The 14,298-nt window shown below is 43.7% G+C and overlaps 2 protein-coding genes across 8 annotated transcripts in view; one reads left to right on the forward strand and one right to left on the reverse strand.

The window, feature by feature from the left end:
* Positions 1 to 1,520: 1,520 nt before the first annotated feature.
* Positions 1,521 to 9,442, forward strand: LOC311141963 (mitochondrial sodium/calcium exchanger protein-like). Of its 6 annotated transcripts, XM_084177495.1 has the most exons (16): positions 1,523 to 2,083; positions 2,635 to 2,787; positions 3,340 to 3,392; positions 3,919 to 3,976; positions 4,209 to 4,314; positions 4,486 to 4,653; positions 4,950 to 5,066; positions 5,483 to 5,551; positions 5,651 to 5,781; positions 6,005 to 6,146; positions 6,295 to 6,416; positions 6,514 to 6,667; positions 6,775 to 6,855; positions 7,012 to 7,076; positions 7,506 to 7,591; positions 8,341 to 9,442. In XM_084177495.1, exons 1-15 carry the CDS (start codon positions 1,886 to 1,888, stop codon positions 7,581 to 7,583), a joined length of 1,695 nt encoding a protein of 564 aa, XP_084033621.1. In that variant the 5' UTR covers positions 1,523 to 1,885; the 3' UTR covers positions 7,584 to 7,591; positions 8,341 to 9,442. The 6 variants fall into 6 exon arrangements, with proteins under 6 accessions (XP_084033618.1, XP_084033621.1, XP_084033620.1 ...); XM_084177494.1 differs by lacking the exon at positions 7,506 to 7,591; XM_084177491.1 differs by having other exon boundaries at positions 1,543 to 2,083; positions 5,483 to 5,781; positions 8,341 to 8,428.
* A 126-nt stretch (positions 9,443 to 9,568) lies between these two features.
* The window catches only part of tpcn1 (two pore segment channel 1), a 32,368-nt gene continuing 27,638 nt past the window's right edge, over positions 9,569 to 14,298 (reverse strand). For both annotated transcript variants that reach the window (XM_084177305.1, XM_084177304.1), the window contains exons 19-27: positions 13,127 to 13,198; positions 12,948 to 13,037; positions 12,413 to 12,528; positions 12,249 to 12,295; positions 12,052 to 12,120; positions 11,858 to 11,954; positions 11,222 to 11,361; positions 11,009 to 11,089; positions 9,569 to 10,633 (exon numbers count right to left, since the gene is read on the reverse strand). In XM_084177305.1, coding sequence (XP_084033431.1) covers positions 10,472 to 10,633; positions 11,009 to 11,089; positions 11,222 to 11,361; positions 11,858 to 11,954; positions 12,052 to 12,120; positions 12,249 to 12,295; positions 12,413 to 12,528; positions 12,948 to 13,037; positions 13,127 to 13,198 — 874 coding nt within the window. In that variant the 3' untranslated portion in view covers positions 9,569 to 10,471. The remainder of the gene's footprint in view (positions 10,634 to 11,008; positions 11,090 to 11,221; positions 11,362 to 11,857; positions 11,955 to 12,051; positions 12,121 to 12,248; positions 12,296 to 12,412; positions 12,529 to 12,947; positions 13,038 to 13,126; positions 13,199 to 14,298) is intronic.

Consider the following 14,298-nt stretch of genomic DNA (forward strand, 5'->3'; position numbering starts at 1 on the left):
CACAACATAAGGGGGCCTTGTGAACTGGGCATGATTTTGTTTAATAATTAATTATTTATGTTATTTTGCCTTCCTCCTCTGCTTGACGCCCTCCTCCTCTCGTGAGTAATCACTGATGTGCGCTATTATAACAAACCGATCAAATTTTTGTCTCTAGCTTTTGAACAGTTGGGTCTATTAGTTATTATTAGCCCATGCCTGAACGCTATGACTCTCAGGAACACGTACTTGTCTTCTACTTCCCTCTACAACACTCACAAGCTGTGCAGGACACGTTCAAAGGGACTGTGACAAAACCGCAATTGAAAACAATGCAGATTTTGTTTTCAACACACACAATTATTACCTGATGATCTCCCTGATGTTTTCCCAAACTTTCCAATACCTTTCTGATGCATTTCATTTACTTTGTGATGCAAATAAAAAATAATTACACCTTTCCCGTATTCAAGTCATTTAAAATATCTTATTAGCCTTATGAACATAGAAACTTGGTTGCAGTGTGTATCTGTGCTAGAATGGTTAAAAAGTTCATAAAATGAAAAAAGATATCTGTATTGGTCAATATTGCAAATCAAATATCAGATATAGGCCTGTATTGGCCCAGAATACCTAACTTGAAAGTGTAAAAACAGATAGAAAAGATGTAGGCTAGAAATTATAATGAACCTAGGACAAGGCTATATATTTTAAAACAACTGCCCTTTTTCTGGCCCGCAAATGACTTAAGACTAAGAAATCAGTCCGGAAAAAAAAATCTATGCGGCCCTTTATTTAAAAATCCTAATGTGGCCCTCGAGACGAAATTACATTACTTTTTTTTACACTTTAGTAGAAGCTCTTATCTAGAACAACTTTCAGTAGTGAGTGAATACATTTTCCCCATATGAATCAAACCCACAACCCTGGCATTACAAGTGCCATGCTCTACCAACTGATCCACAGGGGACCCACCACTGTTGTATGTGGTGATGCAAAGACTTTTACTAGTGCAGGCATTTCAGTTAGCCTTTTCATTATTTTAGTCATTTAGCAGACGCTCTTATCCAGAGCAACTTACAGTTAGTGAGTGCATACATTATTTTTTTCATACTGGCCCCCCATGGGAATCGAACCCAAAACCCTGGCATTGCAAACCCTCCCCTACCTTGGACGACGCTGGGCCAATTGTGCGCCGCCCCATGTCTCCCGGTCAGCTACGACAGAGCCTGGATTTGAACCAGGATCTCTAGTGGCACAGTTAGCACTGCGATGCAGTGCCTTAGACCACTGTGCCACTCGGGAGGTTGCTTTGCATTATGCTTTGTTCACAAAAAAAAAAGAGCTGGCTTCCGAACAGCTCTTCATTCAGTAGCCATGATTGTGTTAAATGGGTGGGACCTGTGGCCTCCAAATCACTAAATCCGCCCCTTCACACACACACGGTCACACACACTCGAAGGAGTCTGTCTGGCCTGCTCCTCATTAAAATAGTGGGATGGGTTTAAATGTGGACGTCAGAGTTTAGCCTAACTGATGACGTAGGCTTGGAGGAGCGTCCGCGAGTCCGATGTATTTGTACATATTGTTCACGGACTTTTCGAAAACTAGAACAGGCATGATGTCGACAACTAGAAGAAAAAGAGCTTTCCGCGCCTATTTGTAACGAGTAGCCTACAAAATAAAGAGTTGGCTGTAACAAACGGTTGGTCAAGCTCTGTTATGAATTATTGCTGATCAGGGAGCCTTCAACCTGTCACTGCAACATTTTGTTTACAGCAACGAGGAACACTTTCAGTTCTCCAGTATTCTATTCTCAGGTCTAATCCGAACCACCAAACCCACCTCCCGCCAGTCTCATGTGGCAAGGAATCGGAATGGACGCACTTCCTGGACGGAGTAAAATATGAAATCTCGGGTTGTTTTTATATCCGTGTTGTTGCTGTTGTGGTGTCACTGTCGCTATGTCTTGGGCTCCGGTGAGTCTGGTACCGGGATAGTTCCGTTTCCAGACCGATCCGCCGACGGTGCTGACCTGCTCTCCTCTGTGGGTCCCACGGTGGGCACGCACTCCGCGATGTTACGTCAGGGAAACACAGACGAGGTTAGTCTGGTAACTAATTAGATTTCAACCATAAATCTCAATTATTGCAACTCAATTTCCCCGACAGCTGCATCCTGAAATTGTTATTTTAAATCTTGTTGATTTGATTTGCCATGTTTGGTGGTGTTGCGCAATAGCTGCAGAACTGGCCAACTATTCAAGTAGGGCATGCGCTTGTTGTATCTGGTCTCGTGACCGTTGTTTGTGTGGGCAAACTTTTTGCTTTAAGTTCAATTTGATATTATTTTCGACTGTTTTAAATCCATCTCTCATTTCCTTCATCTGCACTGCAGTGAAAGAACAAATTACATCCACCATATTGTTATGTTTTACTTTTACATTAAAAATTTTAGTCATTTAGCAGACGCTCTTATCCAGAGCGACTTACAGGAGTGAGTGCATTCATTTCATACTTTTTTCCCCTTCTCCGTACCTGTGTGTTCTGCTCAGTGCAGTAGATAATTGGATGAAGATGTATTTATTTGAAAGCTTCCCCTCCCCTCTCTCCTCCAGTGTGATGTAGTAATTAAGTATTTGTGTGTGTCTTTCAGTGTGACATTGTGATGAATCTGAGTGCTGTTGATCGCTGTGCGTTTGTGAAGGCCACTCCAGACTGCAGTATGGAAGACAGCTTCATCAACTACCTCCAATTGGCCTTCTGTCTACTACCACCCAATCTCACACCCCTCACCATCACACTCTGCGTAAGCACACTGTGTGTGTATGTGTGTGTGTGTGTTTGTGTGTGTGTGTGTGTGTGTGTGTGTGCGTGTGCGTGCTTGCAGACCATTATTACATGCATTATTACAGGCATTATACACACATTTCTCATTAGCAAGTGTTCTTAACCAGAATGACCTACATGCATTCAAATAAGGAATCTGAAGCAACCTCAATAGGGGCTAGTATCATGAACATGAATAAACCCAGAAGCTGCCACTTCCCCCTGTTCTGAGTAGGGCATCCTCTAACTGAGCCATGCAGTAAAACTCATGAATCAGGGTTTAACTGAGGATTTCTCCTCACAGTGCTGAATTAGTCTGGGTTACTTAGGTCCAGACTGTATTTACAGCATAGGCTCAGTAGTGCACACTTTACACTGTGTTTACCCCATAAACCTAGTAGTATATACTAGTTATTTTTTGGGGGAGAAAGAGATGCAACACCTGCTTGTCGACATGAAAGTTATTTTATAAACACAGATATTTCAGCCATGTCAGAAAACTAACCTTTCATCTCCCTCCCCTCCTCTACAGATGATCTGGTTGTTCATCTTGTTCATAGTTCTCGGACTGACTGCGTCAAAGTTGTAAGTTTCTCTCACATTTTCTGTTTATAATATATCTTTACTGAACATGAGTTTCGTAACACTCTCTCTCTCTCGCTCCCTGTACACTGGCTGTAAAGAGACAGGGATTGTTTGTAGTTGTGTTCTGCTGACTACAGAGTTACAACAGTATTATCTCCAGCAGTTCAAGTTGATGTGATCACATGGGCCTAGTCACTTGACCACCGGAGATAAGTGTGTCATGGTTAAGGTGTGTGTGTGTCTAGTGTTTTTCTCTCAGGGAGATAAGAGTTGCAGTGCTTCTGTTCACCTCTAACGTTTGTGATCTGGTCATGTGATTGATCACATGTATCACAGACAAAGCAAACATCCTTTGTGTTTGAACAGTGAAAGCAGAAGCAGTGGTATCAACCAATGAATAGAGCACTGTTTGATTTAAAATAAACGGCACAGAAATATTTGGACAGTGTTTGGACTCTGTGAGGGTGTGTTCTATGTTAGCTATTGATTGATTGAAGGTGTATCTTTGTGTTTATTCTCTCTGCAGCTTCTGTCCCAACCTCTCAGCCATCTCCTCCAGCCTTCGACTCACACACAACGTGGCTGTATCCTTCTACAGGCCTCACACACACACACACACACACACACACACACACACACACACACACACACACACACACACAGTACACATACACACTGTATCACATGCAAAAAAATGTCATGCAGTTTGCTTTAAATGTGCTTAAATAATCACCATTGTCACACACAGACACACACATACTCACAAACAAACTCTATTCCAGTACCAGAAGTGTTTTCCCTAACTGTGTGTGTCAGGGTGTGACTTTCCTGGCACTAGGTAATGGAGCTCCAGATGTCTTCAGTGCCACTGTGGCCTTCTCCCGACCACACACCGCTGGCCTGGCTATAGGAGCACTGTTTGGTACATGCACGCGCACGCACACACGCACACGCGCACACACACACACACACACACACACACACACACACACACACACACACACACACACACACACACACACACTGCCTGGCTATATGTGCACTGTTCAGTAAACACACACAGAGTTTAATCCCTCGCTCCCTCCGTTCATAGGAGCGGGTATCTTCGTAACCACGGTGGTCGCCGGGGCTGTGTCATTGGTCAAACCCTTCACTGTAGCATCCCGCCCCTTCCTGCGGGATGTCATCTTCTACATGGCTGCAGTCTTCTGGACCTTCATCATCCTCTACAGAGGAACTATATCACTGGGAGAGACACTGGGTACACACACACACACAGACAGTTTGGTTAGAGTGTGTTAGAGTTGAATAAGAGTTGCGTGAGGGTTGCGGCAGCCCACATTCAACATTACCCTGGGAGCTATACAACACCAGACGTTTCACTATTGCTGGTTCATTCATCAGTCATGCCTCTGTGTCTGTCAAGCTTGAATCAAGTCAATATATTACTGACATAGACACTGTGTTCAGTGTACTTCAGAAATTAGAAGGACTAGTTACGCTGAGATGGATGGGGTGGAATAAGAATAAAGTGTTTGTCGGTGTTTCTCTCTGTAGGGTACCTGGGGCTGTATGTGGTGTATGTGATAACAGTCATTGTGAGTGCCTACATCTACAGTCATCAGAAACACTCAGCAACCAGAAGTTCTGTCCAGAGCTCAACACACGTACCAGGTGACACACACACACACACACACACACACACACACACACACACTCACACACACACACACACACACAAACATATTATGTTCTTCTATCCACGTGGGGACCTAAAATGTGTTTCCATTCAAAATCCTATTTTCCCTAACCCTAAACCTAAGCCTAACCCTTACCATAACCCTAATCCGTAACCCTAACCCAAATTCTAACCCTAATTGTAGCCCTAACCCTAAACTTAAAATAGCCTTTGTCCTCATGGGGATGTGGGAAATGTCCCCACAAGGGATAATTTTCCTTGTTTTACTAACCTTGTGGGAACTTTTAGGGATCTTAGGTCCCCACAAGTATAGAAGAACCAGCATACACACACACACACACACACTCACACACACACACCCTGTGTGTCTGACAGTTGTATCTCTCTGCAGAGCTCCAGACGTCTGAGTCAGATGATGCGGGTCCTCTTTTATCTAATGGCAGCATCCAGGAGGGCTATGGTAACAACCACAGTCACTGTGCACATTCCACTAAGTTACACCTCTGGGGTGTGCTACGAGAACCAATCCAGTCGAGTGTGTGTGTGTGTGCGTGTATAGATAGTGAGTACCGTCCCCTGATCCCCTACTGTGAGTCGACCAGTTCCATCCTGCTGAGTTCTCTAAACCCGGTGGACAGCAGGACCTGGAGGAGGAAGACCTGGCGCTGGAGGGCTGTGAAAATACTGAAGGTGTGTGTGCATGAATGTATGTGTATGTTTTTCTGTTTGCAGATCTGAATGTGTGTCTTTGCACTTTTTATTTGCAGATCTGTAGGAATTAGGGTTAAGGGTTAGGGGAATGGACAAGGGTTGGAAACAGAGCTAAAGCTTGTGGTTGTTTTTGGACAGGAGCATCAGTGTGAATTTTGAGTGTGAGTTGTTGCTGAGCTGCAGTTCCTCCCCTGTCCACTAGATGCCACTGGAGGTACTGCTGCTGCTGACTGTTCCAGTGGTGGATCCTGACAAAGAAGACAGGAACTGGAGAAGACCATTAAACTGCCTCCACCTTATCACTGCGCCGCTGGTGTGTGTGCTCACCTTCAGCTCCGGAGAGTGTAAGTCTGCATGCCTGTGTGTAGTCAAATAACCTTAATCTCTATTCAATAAGATGTGACATCCTCTCCAGAGGAAGTGGGCTAACCGACTGGACTGGTGTTCTCTCTCTCTCTCTCTCTCTCTCTCTCTCTCTCTCTCTCTCTATAGACGGTTTGTATCTGATTGAGGGTCAGTTTCCTGTCTGGGCGTTGACGTTGCTCTTCGGCCTCTTCCTCTCCGCCATAGTCTTCCTCACCACTTCTAACGACCACCCCCCAGCATACCACTCAGTAAGACACATGTACACATTAGTTCACTCTGTAGCTGTTGTTGTTTCTGCTAGGTGTTGTGGTAAGTGTTTGTATAATGTGTGTGTTTTCTCCATAGGTGTTCTCTCTGCTGGGCTTTGTGGTGAGTGCGATGTGGATCAGTGCAGCAGCCTCGGAGGTGGTCAGTATCCTGCACATGCTCGGTGTGGTCCTTAGTCTGTCCAACAATTTACTGGGTCTCACACTGCTGGCCTGGGGAAATAGCATTGGTGGTGAGACACACACACTGCGGTTACCCCTGCACTCACCTACTAAATATACAACAGAAGACAGACAGCTTGCTTACTGTAGTGTTGACTCTGTTTGTTTCGGTTTCTAGATTGTTTTTCTGACATCACCATCGCTCGCCAGGGCTATCCTCGGATGGCATTATCAGCCTGCTTTGGGGGAATCATCTTTAGTATCCTTTTGTGTGTCTGCTGGACGTGTGTTTGTGCAAGTTAAATGCGAGTATGTGTGTGTTGTTTATGCCTGTGAATGTGTGTACCTGTGCTACGTGTAGGCCTATGCAGTCATGTGTGCATCATGTTTCTGCCCTTGACCATGTTCCTTTCAGACATGCTGATTGGAGTGGGCATTGGCTGTCTGATGCAGATGTTTAACAACGAGCCAGTGGTGACGGTACGTCTGCTCTTAGCTTCAGTACCATTAACCTCATATATATTACCGTTCAAAAGTTTGTGGTCACTTAGAAATGTCCTTGTTTTCGAAAGAAAAGCAATTATTTTGTCCATTAAAATAACATCAAATTGATCCGAAATACAGTGTAGACATTGTTAATGTTGTAAATGGCTATTGTAGCTGGAAACGGCTGATTTTTAATGGAATATCTACATAGGCGTACAGAGGCCCATTATCAGCAACTATCAGTCCTGTGTTCCAATTTATACAGATACCTTTAAAAAAAAGTAGGGACGTGGATTAAAAAAACAGTCAGTATCTGGTGTGACCACCATTTGCCTCATGCAGCGCGACATCTCCTTCATATAGAGTTGATCAGGCTGTTGATTGTGGAATGTTGTCCCACTCCTATTCAATGGCTGTGCGAAGTTGCTGGATATTGGCAGGAACTGGAACACACTGTCGTACACGTCGATCCAGAGCATCCCAAACATGCTCAATGGCTGACATGTCTGGTGAGTATGCAGGCCATGGAAGAACTGGGACATTGCACACGCCCTCAAAACTTGAAACATCTGTGGCATTGTGTTGTGTGACAAAACTGAACATTTAAGTGGCCTTTTATTGTCCCCAGCACAAGGTGCACCTGTGTAATGATCATGCTGTTTAATCAGCTTCTTAAAATGCCACACCTGTCAGGTGAATGGATTATCTTGGCAAAGGAGAAATGCGCACTAACAGGGATGTAAACAAATGTGTGCACAAAATTTGAGAGAAATTAGTACGTATGAATTTTTTGTGGGATCTTTTATTTCAGCTCATAAAACATGGGACCAACACTTTACATGTTGCGTTTATATTTTGGTTATATATATATATATATATATATATATATATATATATATATATATATATATATATATATATATATATATATATATATATATAAATAAGCTGTTTGTAATTGTCTGTAATAAGAATTTTGTAGAGGTAGTGACAGAGAAATGTCTTTGTCTGAAGTGCATAGGACAGTTTTATTAGGAAATAAATTAAAAAGTGTATGAATGAGAGAATAGAAGCAGTCCCAGGATTGAACCCTGTGGTACACCTTTTTCAGTTCACATAAAATTGGACTGATACCCCGGTATTGCAACAGCTTGATTTTATTTGCGTGTTAAAATGTGCCAATGAAGGTTAGTTTCTAATTTATTTTCTCCACCCCCCTCTCGCTCTAACCCCCAACCCTCTCCTCTACACCACCCAGTTGGAACCAGAGGGTTTGTTGACCTGGGTTCTAGCAGGTTCTCTGGGTCTCTCTCTGGTCTTCTCCTTCATCCTAGTTCCTCTGCGTTGTTTCCACCTGGGCCGGGCATATGGAATCTTCCTTCTGCTCTTCTACGCAGTCTTCCTCCTGGTTGCGCTGCTCACGGAGTTCGGCTTTATCCACACCTGAAGCCTGTACGAGATGGTTTGGACCAGTCTGATAGAGCCACCTGCGAATACTGACAAGACGGACCGAGACCTGAGATACTTCCCTCCTCCTGGGAGAGATGGAGTCACAGCCAATCACACTGTGCCTTAACTGAGTTGGAACCAATCAAACTGTGTGATTTAACTTTTGTCTGTTTGCACTGACTATATTTTTATATTTAGATCGCCATTAGCTGTTACATGAGGACAAGCTACTCTTCCTGGGGTCCACACAAAACAATTACATACATATACAGAAATGACTGTATGGACAGTAACACACAGTTTTAAAAGTAACCCATATACCGACAAGGAGAAACTTTAAGGGAATTCTCTCTTTTAAATCAATGTGAATGCAGTGTCTCCTTAGTGAGAAACACTGCTGTCTGTAATGGTTGATGTGAGTCAATTGTATAAAATGTGCTCTATGCAACACATTGTCAATCATTTCGATTTCCTAATGTATTTTAAATAACATGGCTTAGAAACACCTATATAGTTCCAACTTCTGAGAAGGGGAACCAATCGTGAAACAGCAAGGCGCAGCTGTTTAAGTCATTTAAAGATGGCCCTAAACATGCTACTTTATGCAGTTGCATCAATGTTATGCATTTTTATTAAGGAATTGTATTATTTTACTACTACAGATGTATGATAGATATAGAGGTAGTACATTACTGTCCCTGATAGATATTTGAAGGTGGAATTGTTGCATATAAAGCACCTTTGGTAAAGGATTATCTTGTTGGAACTGTCAGGGCTGTGTGTGTGTGTGTCTGTTAAAGGAAGTGAGATCAGGGTAAAAAGCACTTATGCGTGGACACATGTCTAGGTTCTGAGATGTTGATTATTGTGTATTGTCCCTGTTTAAGATATAAATAAAAACATCAAAAATCCTTCCTGTAACATCCACAGAGAAGATGGTTAAAATACCATAGGTGTCTATAGCCATGTCTCAGGGCTAGTCTGAGCCCTGCCACTTTAAAGCAAAGGTAGCTACACAAATGCACTTGACAAAGTGAACAACGTATTTAAATGACTCCTCATTTAATACACCAAATACATTATAATACACTTACAGAATAACAAGTTAAAAAAGTAAACTATTCTCTTAGGTTTGTTCAGACACTGGCTAGGAGATATAGCTGTAGGTTACTGGCATATGCTGGGGTTTGAAGGGTGTGGGTGTGTGTTGGGTGGGTGGGATTTGTGGGGTGTGGGTATAGTGGCTGTTGAGGGGGCTTAGCTTAGTGCTGGCAGACGGGGCGGGATCGTGTGAGTATGTATGTATCTACAGGCAGCACAGTGTTCACCTACAGGTATGTGTCCTTTCACTGTCCAGACATGTATGTCCTCGCCGTGTCCAGAGCAGTGTGAAATCCCAAGTCCATCCTAGTGGCTCCTCGTACTCCGGTGGCCTTGAACATCAGCTCTCTGTCTCACAGCTAGAGGGCCTAACTCTGTCCTCTAACCCCTAAATCGATGCTCTGCTTCGGCTGTCTATGCATCAGCAGACTAAGGTCCTTGAGTTGAACATTGAGATCCAGTCAGTTAGAGAACATGATTCATATCAACAGAAATCCCTGCTGCATCCAGGATCCAGGCTGTAGGTCAATGACACCATCACATCTGTCCACATCCCAACTGTCCCACCAGGCTGCTAGAGTACACTCCCTCAGGATGGGAGGAGGGGGAAGAAGGGAGGGAGACAGACTTGGAGTATTGAGGGGTTCTCTGTATTGTCATTGTGGAAGACAATCCCCATTAAGTTCACAGAGTGCTCTGTGACATGATGACTGAAGTCAGAGAGGTGTGTGTGTGTGTGTGTGTGTGTGTGTGTGTGTGTGTGTGTGTGTGTGTGTGTGTGTGTGTGTGTGTGTGTGTGTGTGTGTGTGTGAGAGAGAGAGCAAAACAGTGAGTGATTGTTAGTTAGTGCTAAGTGGTCCTTGTGAGTTGAGCTGGGGTTGGGGTTCATGTTCAGGGTCGGGTTCAGGGTCAGGGCATGAGGTAGGGATTTCCAGCTCTCTTTCCACTAGGCTTCTGTCTGACTGGGGTAGGTTCTCTCTGGAGTATTCCGCATACCACTCCTGCACACACACACACCAATAACACATTAGTCATACTATTACCATTTTTTTTGTCACAGCTGACATGTCAGAAATATACTCATTTGTAATCCAATTCCCTAGACACCAGAAGAGGCTGGTGGGAGGAGCTATAGGAGGACAGGCTCATTGTAATGGAACGAAGTATATGTTTGATGCTGTTCCATTTATTCCATTCCAGTCTTTACAATGAGCCTGTCCTCCTATAGATCCTTCCACCAGCCTCCTCTGCGAGACAAGGCAAGATCAAAATCACCTTTGTAGCTAGGTCATGTAAGCTAAAGTGTTATTTAAAGTGAGAAATCTAGCATTGAGCAGTTAGCAGGATTATGGTTGTCATGGCAGCGTGAGGCTCACCTGGATCTCTTCCTCATACATCTTCATGCTGAGGTCACTCTTGGTCCTTGACCGCCGACCCAGATACACCAGAGACGAGCTCTACACACACACACACACACACACACGCATCAGTCTATATTTTTGAGAGTATAGGACGGGGCAGGTTTGTGTTGCTGTGTGAGTGAGTGTGTCTGTCTATTTGTGAGTGTAGGTCTGTGTGTGTGTTCTCACCCCGCTGCGGTCCATGGCCAGCAGTACTCCCTGTAGAGAGTTGAGTGAGGAGAGTCCAGGGCACGTCTGTTTATAAAGCTCCAGAGTGGCCAACGCCTCGTCACGATTCACCTCTGCCTCAAACACTATACCGTTCTCATCTACCACACACAAACACACCATCGTTACACACATCTCAAACACTATACCGTTCTCATCTACCACACACAAACACACCATCGTTACACACATCTCAAACACTATACCGTTCTCATCTACCACACACAAACACACCATCGTTACACACATCTCAAACACTATACCGTTCTCATCTACCACACACAAACACACCATCGTTACACACATCTCAAATACTATACCGTTCTCATCTACCACACACAAACACACCATCGTTACACACATCTCAAACACTATACCGTTCTCATCTACCACACACAAACACACCATCGTTACACACATCTCAAACACTATACCGTTCTCATCTACCACACACAAACACACCATCGTTAAACACATCTCAAACACTATACCGTTCTCATCTACCACACACAAACACACCATTGTTACACACATCTCAAACACTATACTGTTCTCATCTTACTAGAATTGTTCACTTGTACGCATGCACACACTTACCCTCAGGATCTAACAGGGGTTCTTTGTTCTTCCGGCTGTAGTTCATACGGAACACAAACGCATCCAGGATGAAGGCAACGATGATGGTCATCACCACCTAGAGAGGACAGACAGAACATTACACACGCATGCACACACACACACACAAACAAGCATCTGTGCACACACAGACATGCACAGACAACGCCTCTCACCATGGTGACAATGTAGAAGGTCATGAAGTAGAGGCGGCTCCAGTGAGTTGTCATGGAGGTCACTCCTTCCTGTTGGGTAGGGGACAGCAGCTGTCAATCAACCTCAGCAACCTGGACAAGCTTGACAGTCAGGCAGCAGCAGAGGTTTAATCAGATAGGTGACAGGCAGCATACAGCGTGAGAAGGAAGAGTCTTACCATGGTGATGTACCAGTTGTTTACCACAGTCAGCTCAAACAGAGTCACTGCAGAGAGAGAGAGGGAGAGAGATGCTGAATCCCAAATCAATCCCTATCCCTTTATTATATAACAACATAGTATAAAGGGAACTGCCTAGTATTGACTACTGTGTGTGTGTTTACCAAAGCTGCTGAGGATGTTGTTGAAGTTGTTGAGATAGTAGTAGCCCTCGTCCAGCACCGTCCTGTTGCCTATGGTTACATTGATCTGCCTGTATGAATCTGCTACTGTACTGGTACTATGAGGGGGGGAGCGAAAGAGAGATAGTAGAGAGAGAGAGAGAGAGAGAGATAGTAGAGAGAGAGAGAGAGAGAGAGAGAAGAGAGAGAGATAGTAGAGAGAGAGAGAGAGAGAGATAGTAGAGAGAGAGAGAGAGAGAGAGAGAGAGAGAGAGAGAGAGAGAGAGAGAGAGAGAGAGAGAGAGAGAGAGAGAGAGAGAGAGAGAGAGAGAGAGAGAGAGAGAGAAAGAGAGAGAGACTGAAACTGAAACTCATGTGAACCACCCTGACCAAGATGGCCGTCATATTACTGGAGCGCCAATATCTTTTCTAGTATTCTTAGTCTGTGGTAGGTTCTGCTTCGAACAAAGTGTCAGGGTAGACTGACAGGTTAGTGTGTGAGTGAACTGTGTGTAAGAGGAGTGTATGTGTGACTCACTTGCAGCAGTTAGGGTAAACTACATCAGCGAAGAACTCCATCCCCACGATGGCAAAGGAGTAGTAGAAGATTATCAATGTCAGCCCCAGACTGACAACATATAAAAGTTCTTATTAAGCAGGTTCTTATAAAAGGTTAATACATGCGTTGTATGTAAATATAGTGAGCAAAGTTGTTACCTTGCCATCCTTGGGAAGAGTTCAAACATGGTGTCCAACACGTTACGATACCTCTGCTTTATCTTAAACAACCTAAGAGAGAGAACACACACACACACACACACACTTACAACCTGATAGAGCGCACATACTTAACACATGATGATCAATACAATATTTATAATTCTATATACCGGTAACACACATATATGCACCTAACAAAATACCCACACAAAATAATTGCCCACCTGACAACAAACAGTACCAGTCAAAAGTTTGGACACACCGACTCATTCCAGGGTTTATCTTTATTTTTACTATTTTCTACATTGTAGAATAATAGTGAAGACATCAAAACTATGAAATAACACATATGGAATCATGTAGTAACCAAATAAACGTTAAACTAATCAAAATAAGACACCCTTTGCCTTGAAGGGTGTCTACTTTTCAAAGTAGACACCCTTTGCCTTGATGACAGCTTTGCACACTCTTGGCATTCTCTCAACCAGCTTCATGAGGTAGTCACCTGGAATGCATTTAAATTAACAGGTGTGCCTTGCTAAAAGTTTGAGCCAATCAGTTGTGTTGTGACAAGGTAGGGGTGGTATACAGAAGATAGCCCTATTTGGTAAAATACCATAATATGGCAAGAACAGCTCAAATAAGCAAAGAGAAACGACAGTCCATCATTACTTTAAGACATGAAGGTCAGTCAATACGGAAAATGTCAAGAACTTTGAACGTTTCTTCAAGTGCAGTCGCAAAATCCATCAAGCACTATGATGAAACTGGCTCTCATGAGGACCGCCACAGGAAAGGAAGACCCAGAGTTACCTCTGCTGCAGAGGATAAGTTCATTAGAGTTACCAGCCTCAGAATTTGCAGCCCAAATAAATGCTTCACAGAGTTCAAGTGTTCAGAGGAGACTGCATGAATGAGGCCTTCATGGTCGAATTGCTGTAAAGAAATCACTACTAAAGAACACCAATAAGAAGAAGAGACTTGCTTGGGCCAAGAAACACGAACAATGGACATTAGTACGGGGGAAATCTGTATTTTGGTCTGATGAGTCCAAATTTGAGATCTTTGGTTTTGGTGTCTTTGTTAGACGCAGAGTATGTGAACGGATTATCTCTGCATGTGTAGTTCCCACCGTGAAGCGTTGAGGAGGAGATGTGATGGTGGTTTGC

The sequence above is a fragment of the Coregonus lavaretus genome (assembly GCF_964263955.1).
Source record: "Coregonus lavaretus genome assembly, chromosome: 14".
Lineage (NCBI taxonomy): Eukaryota > Metazoa > Chordata > Actinopteri > Salmoniformes > Salmonidae > Coregonus > Coregonus lavaretus.

Coding starts and splice junctions, on each gene's coding strand:
- LOC311141963 (XM_084177492.1), top strand. CDS start 1,886: ATGAAATCTCGGGTTGTTTTTATATCCGTGTTGTTGCTGTTGTGGTGT. Junction 4,654..4,949: donor ATCACTGGGAGAGACACTGG/GTACACACACAC, acceptor TTCTCTCTGTAG/GGTACCTGGGGCTGTATGTG. Junction 6,417..6,513: donor ACCCCCCAGCATACCACTCA/GTAAGACACATG, acceptor TTTTCTCCATAG/GTGTTCTCTCTGCTGGGCTT.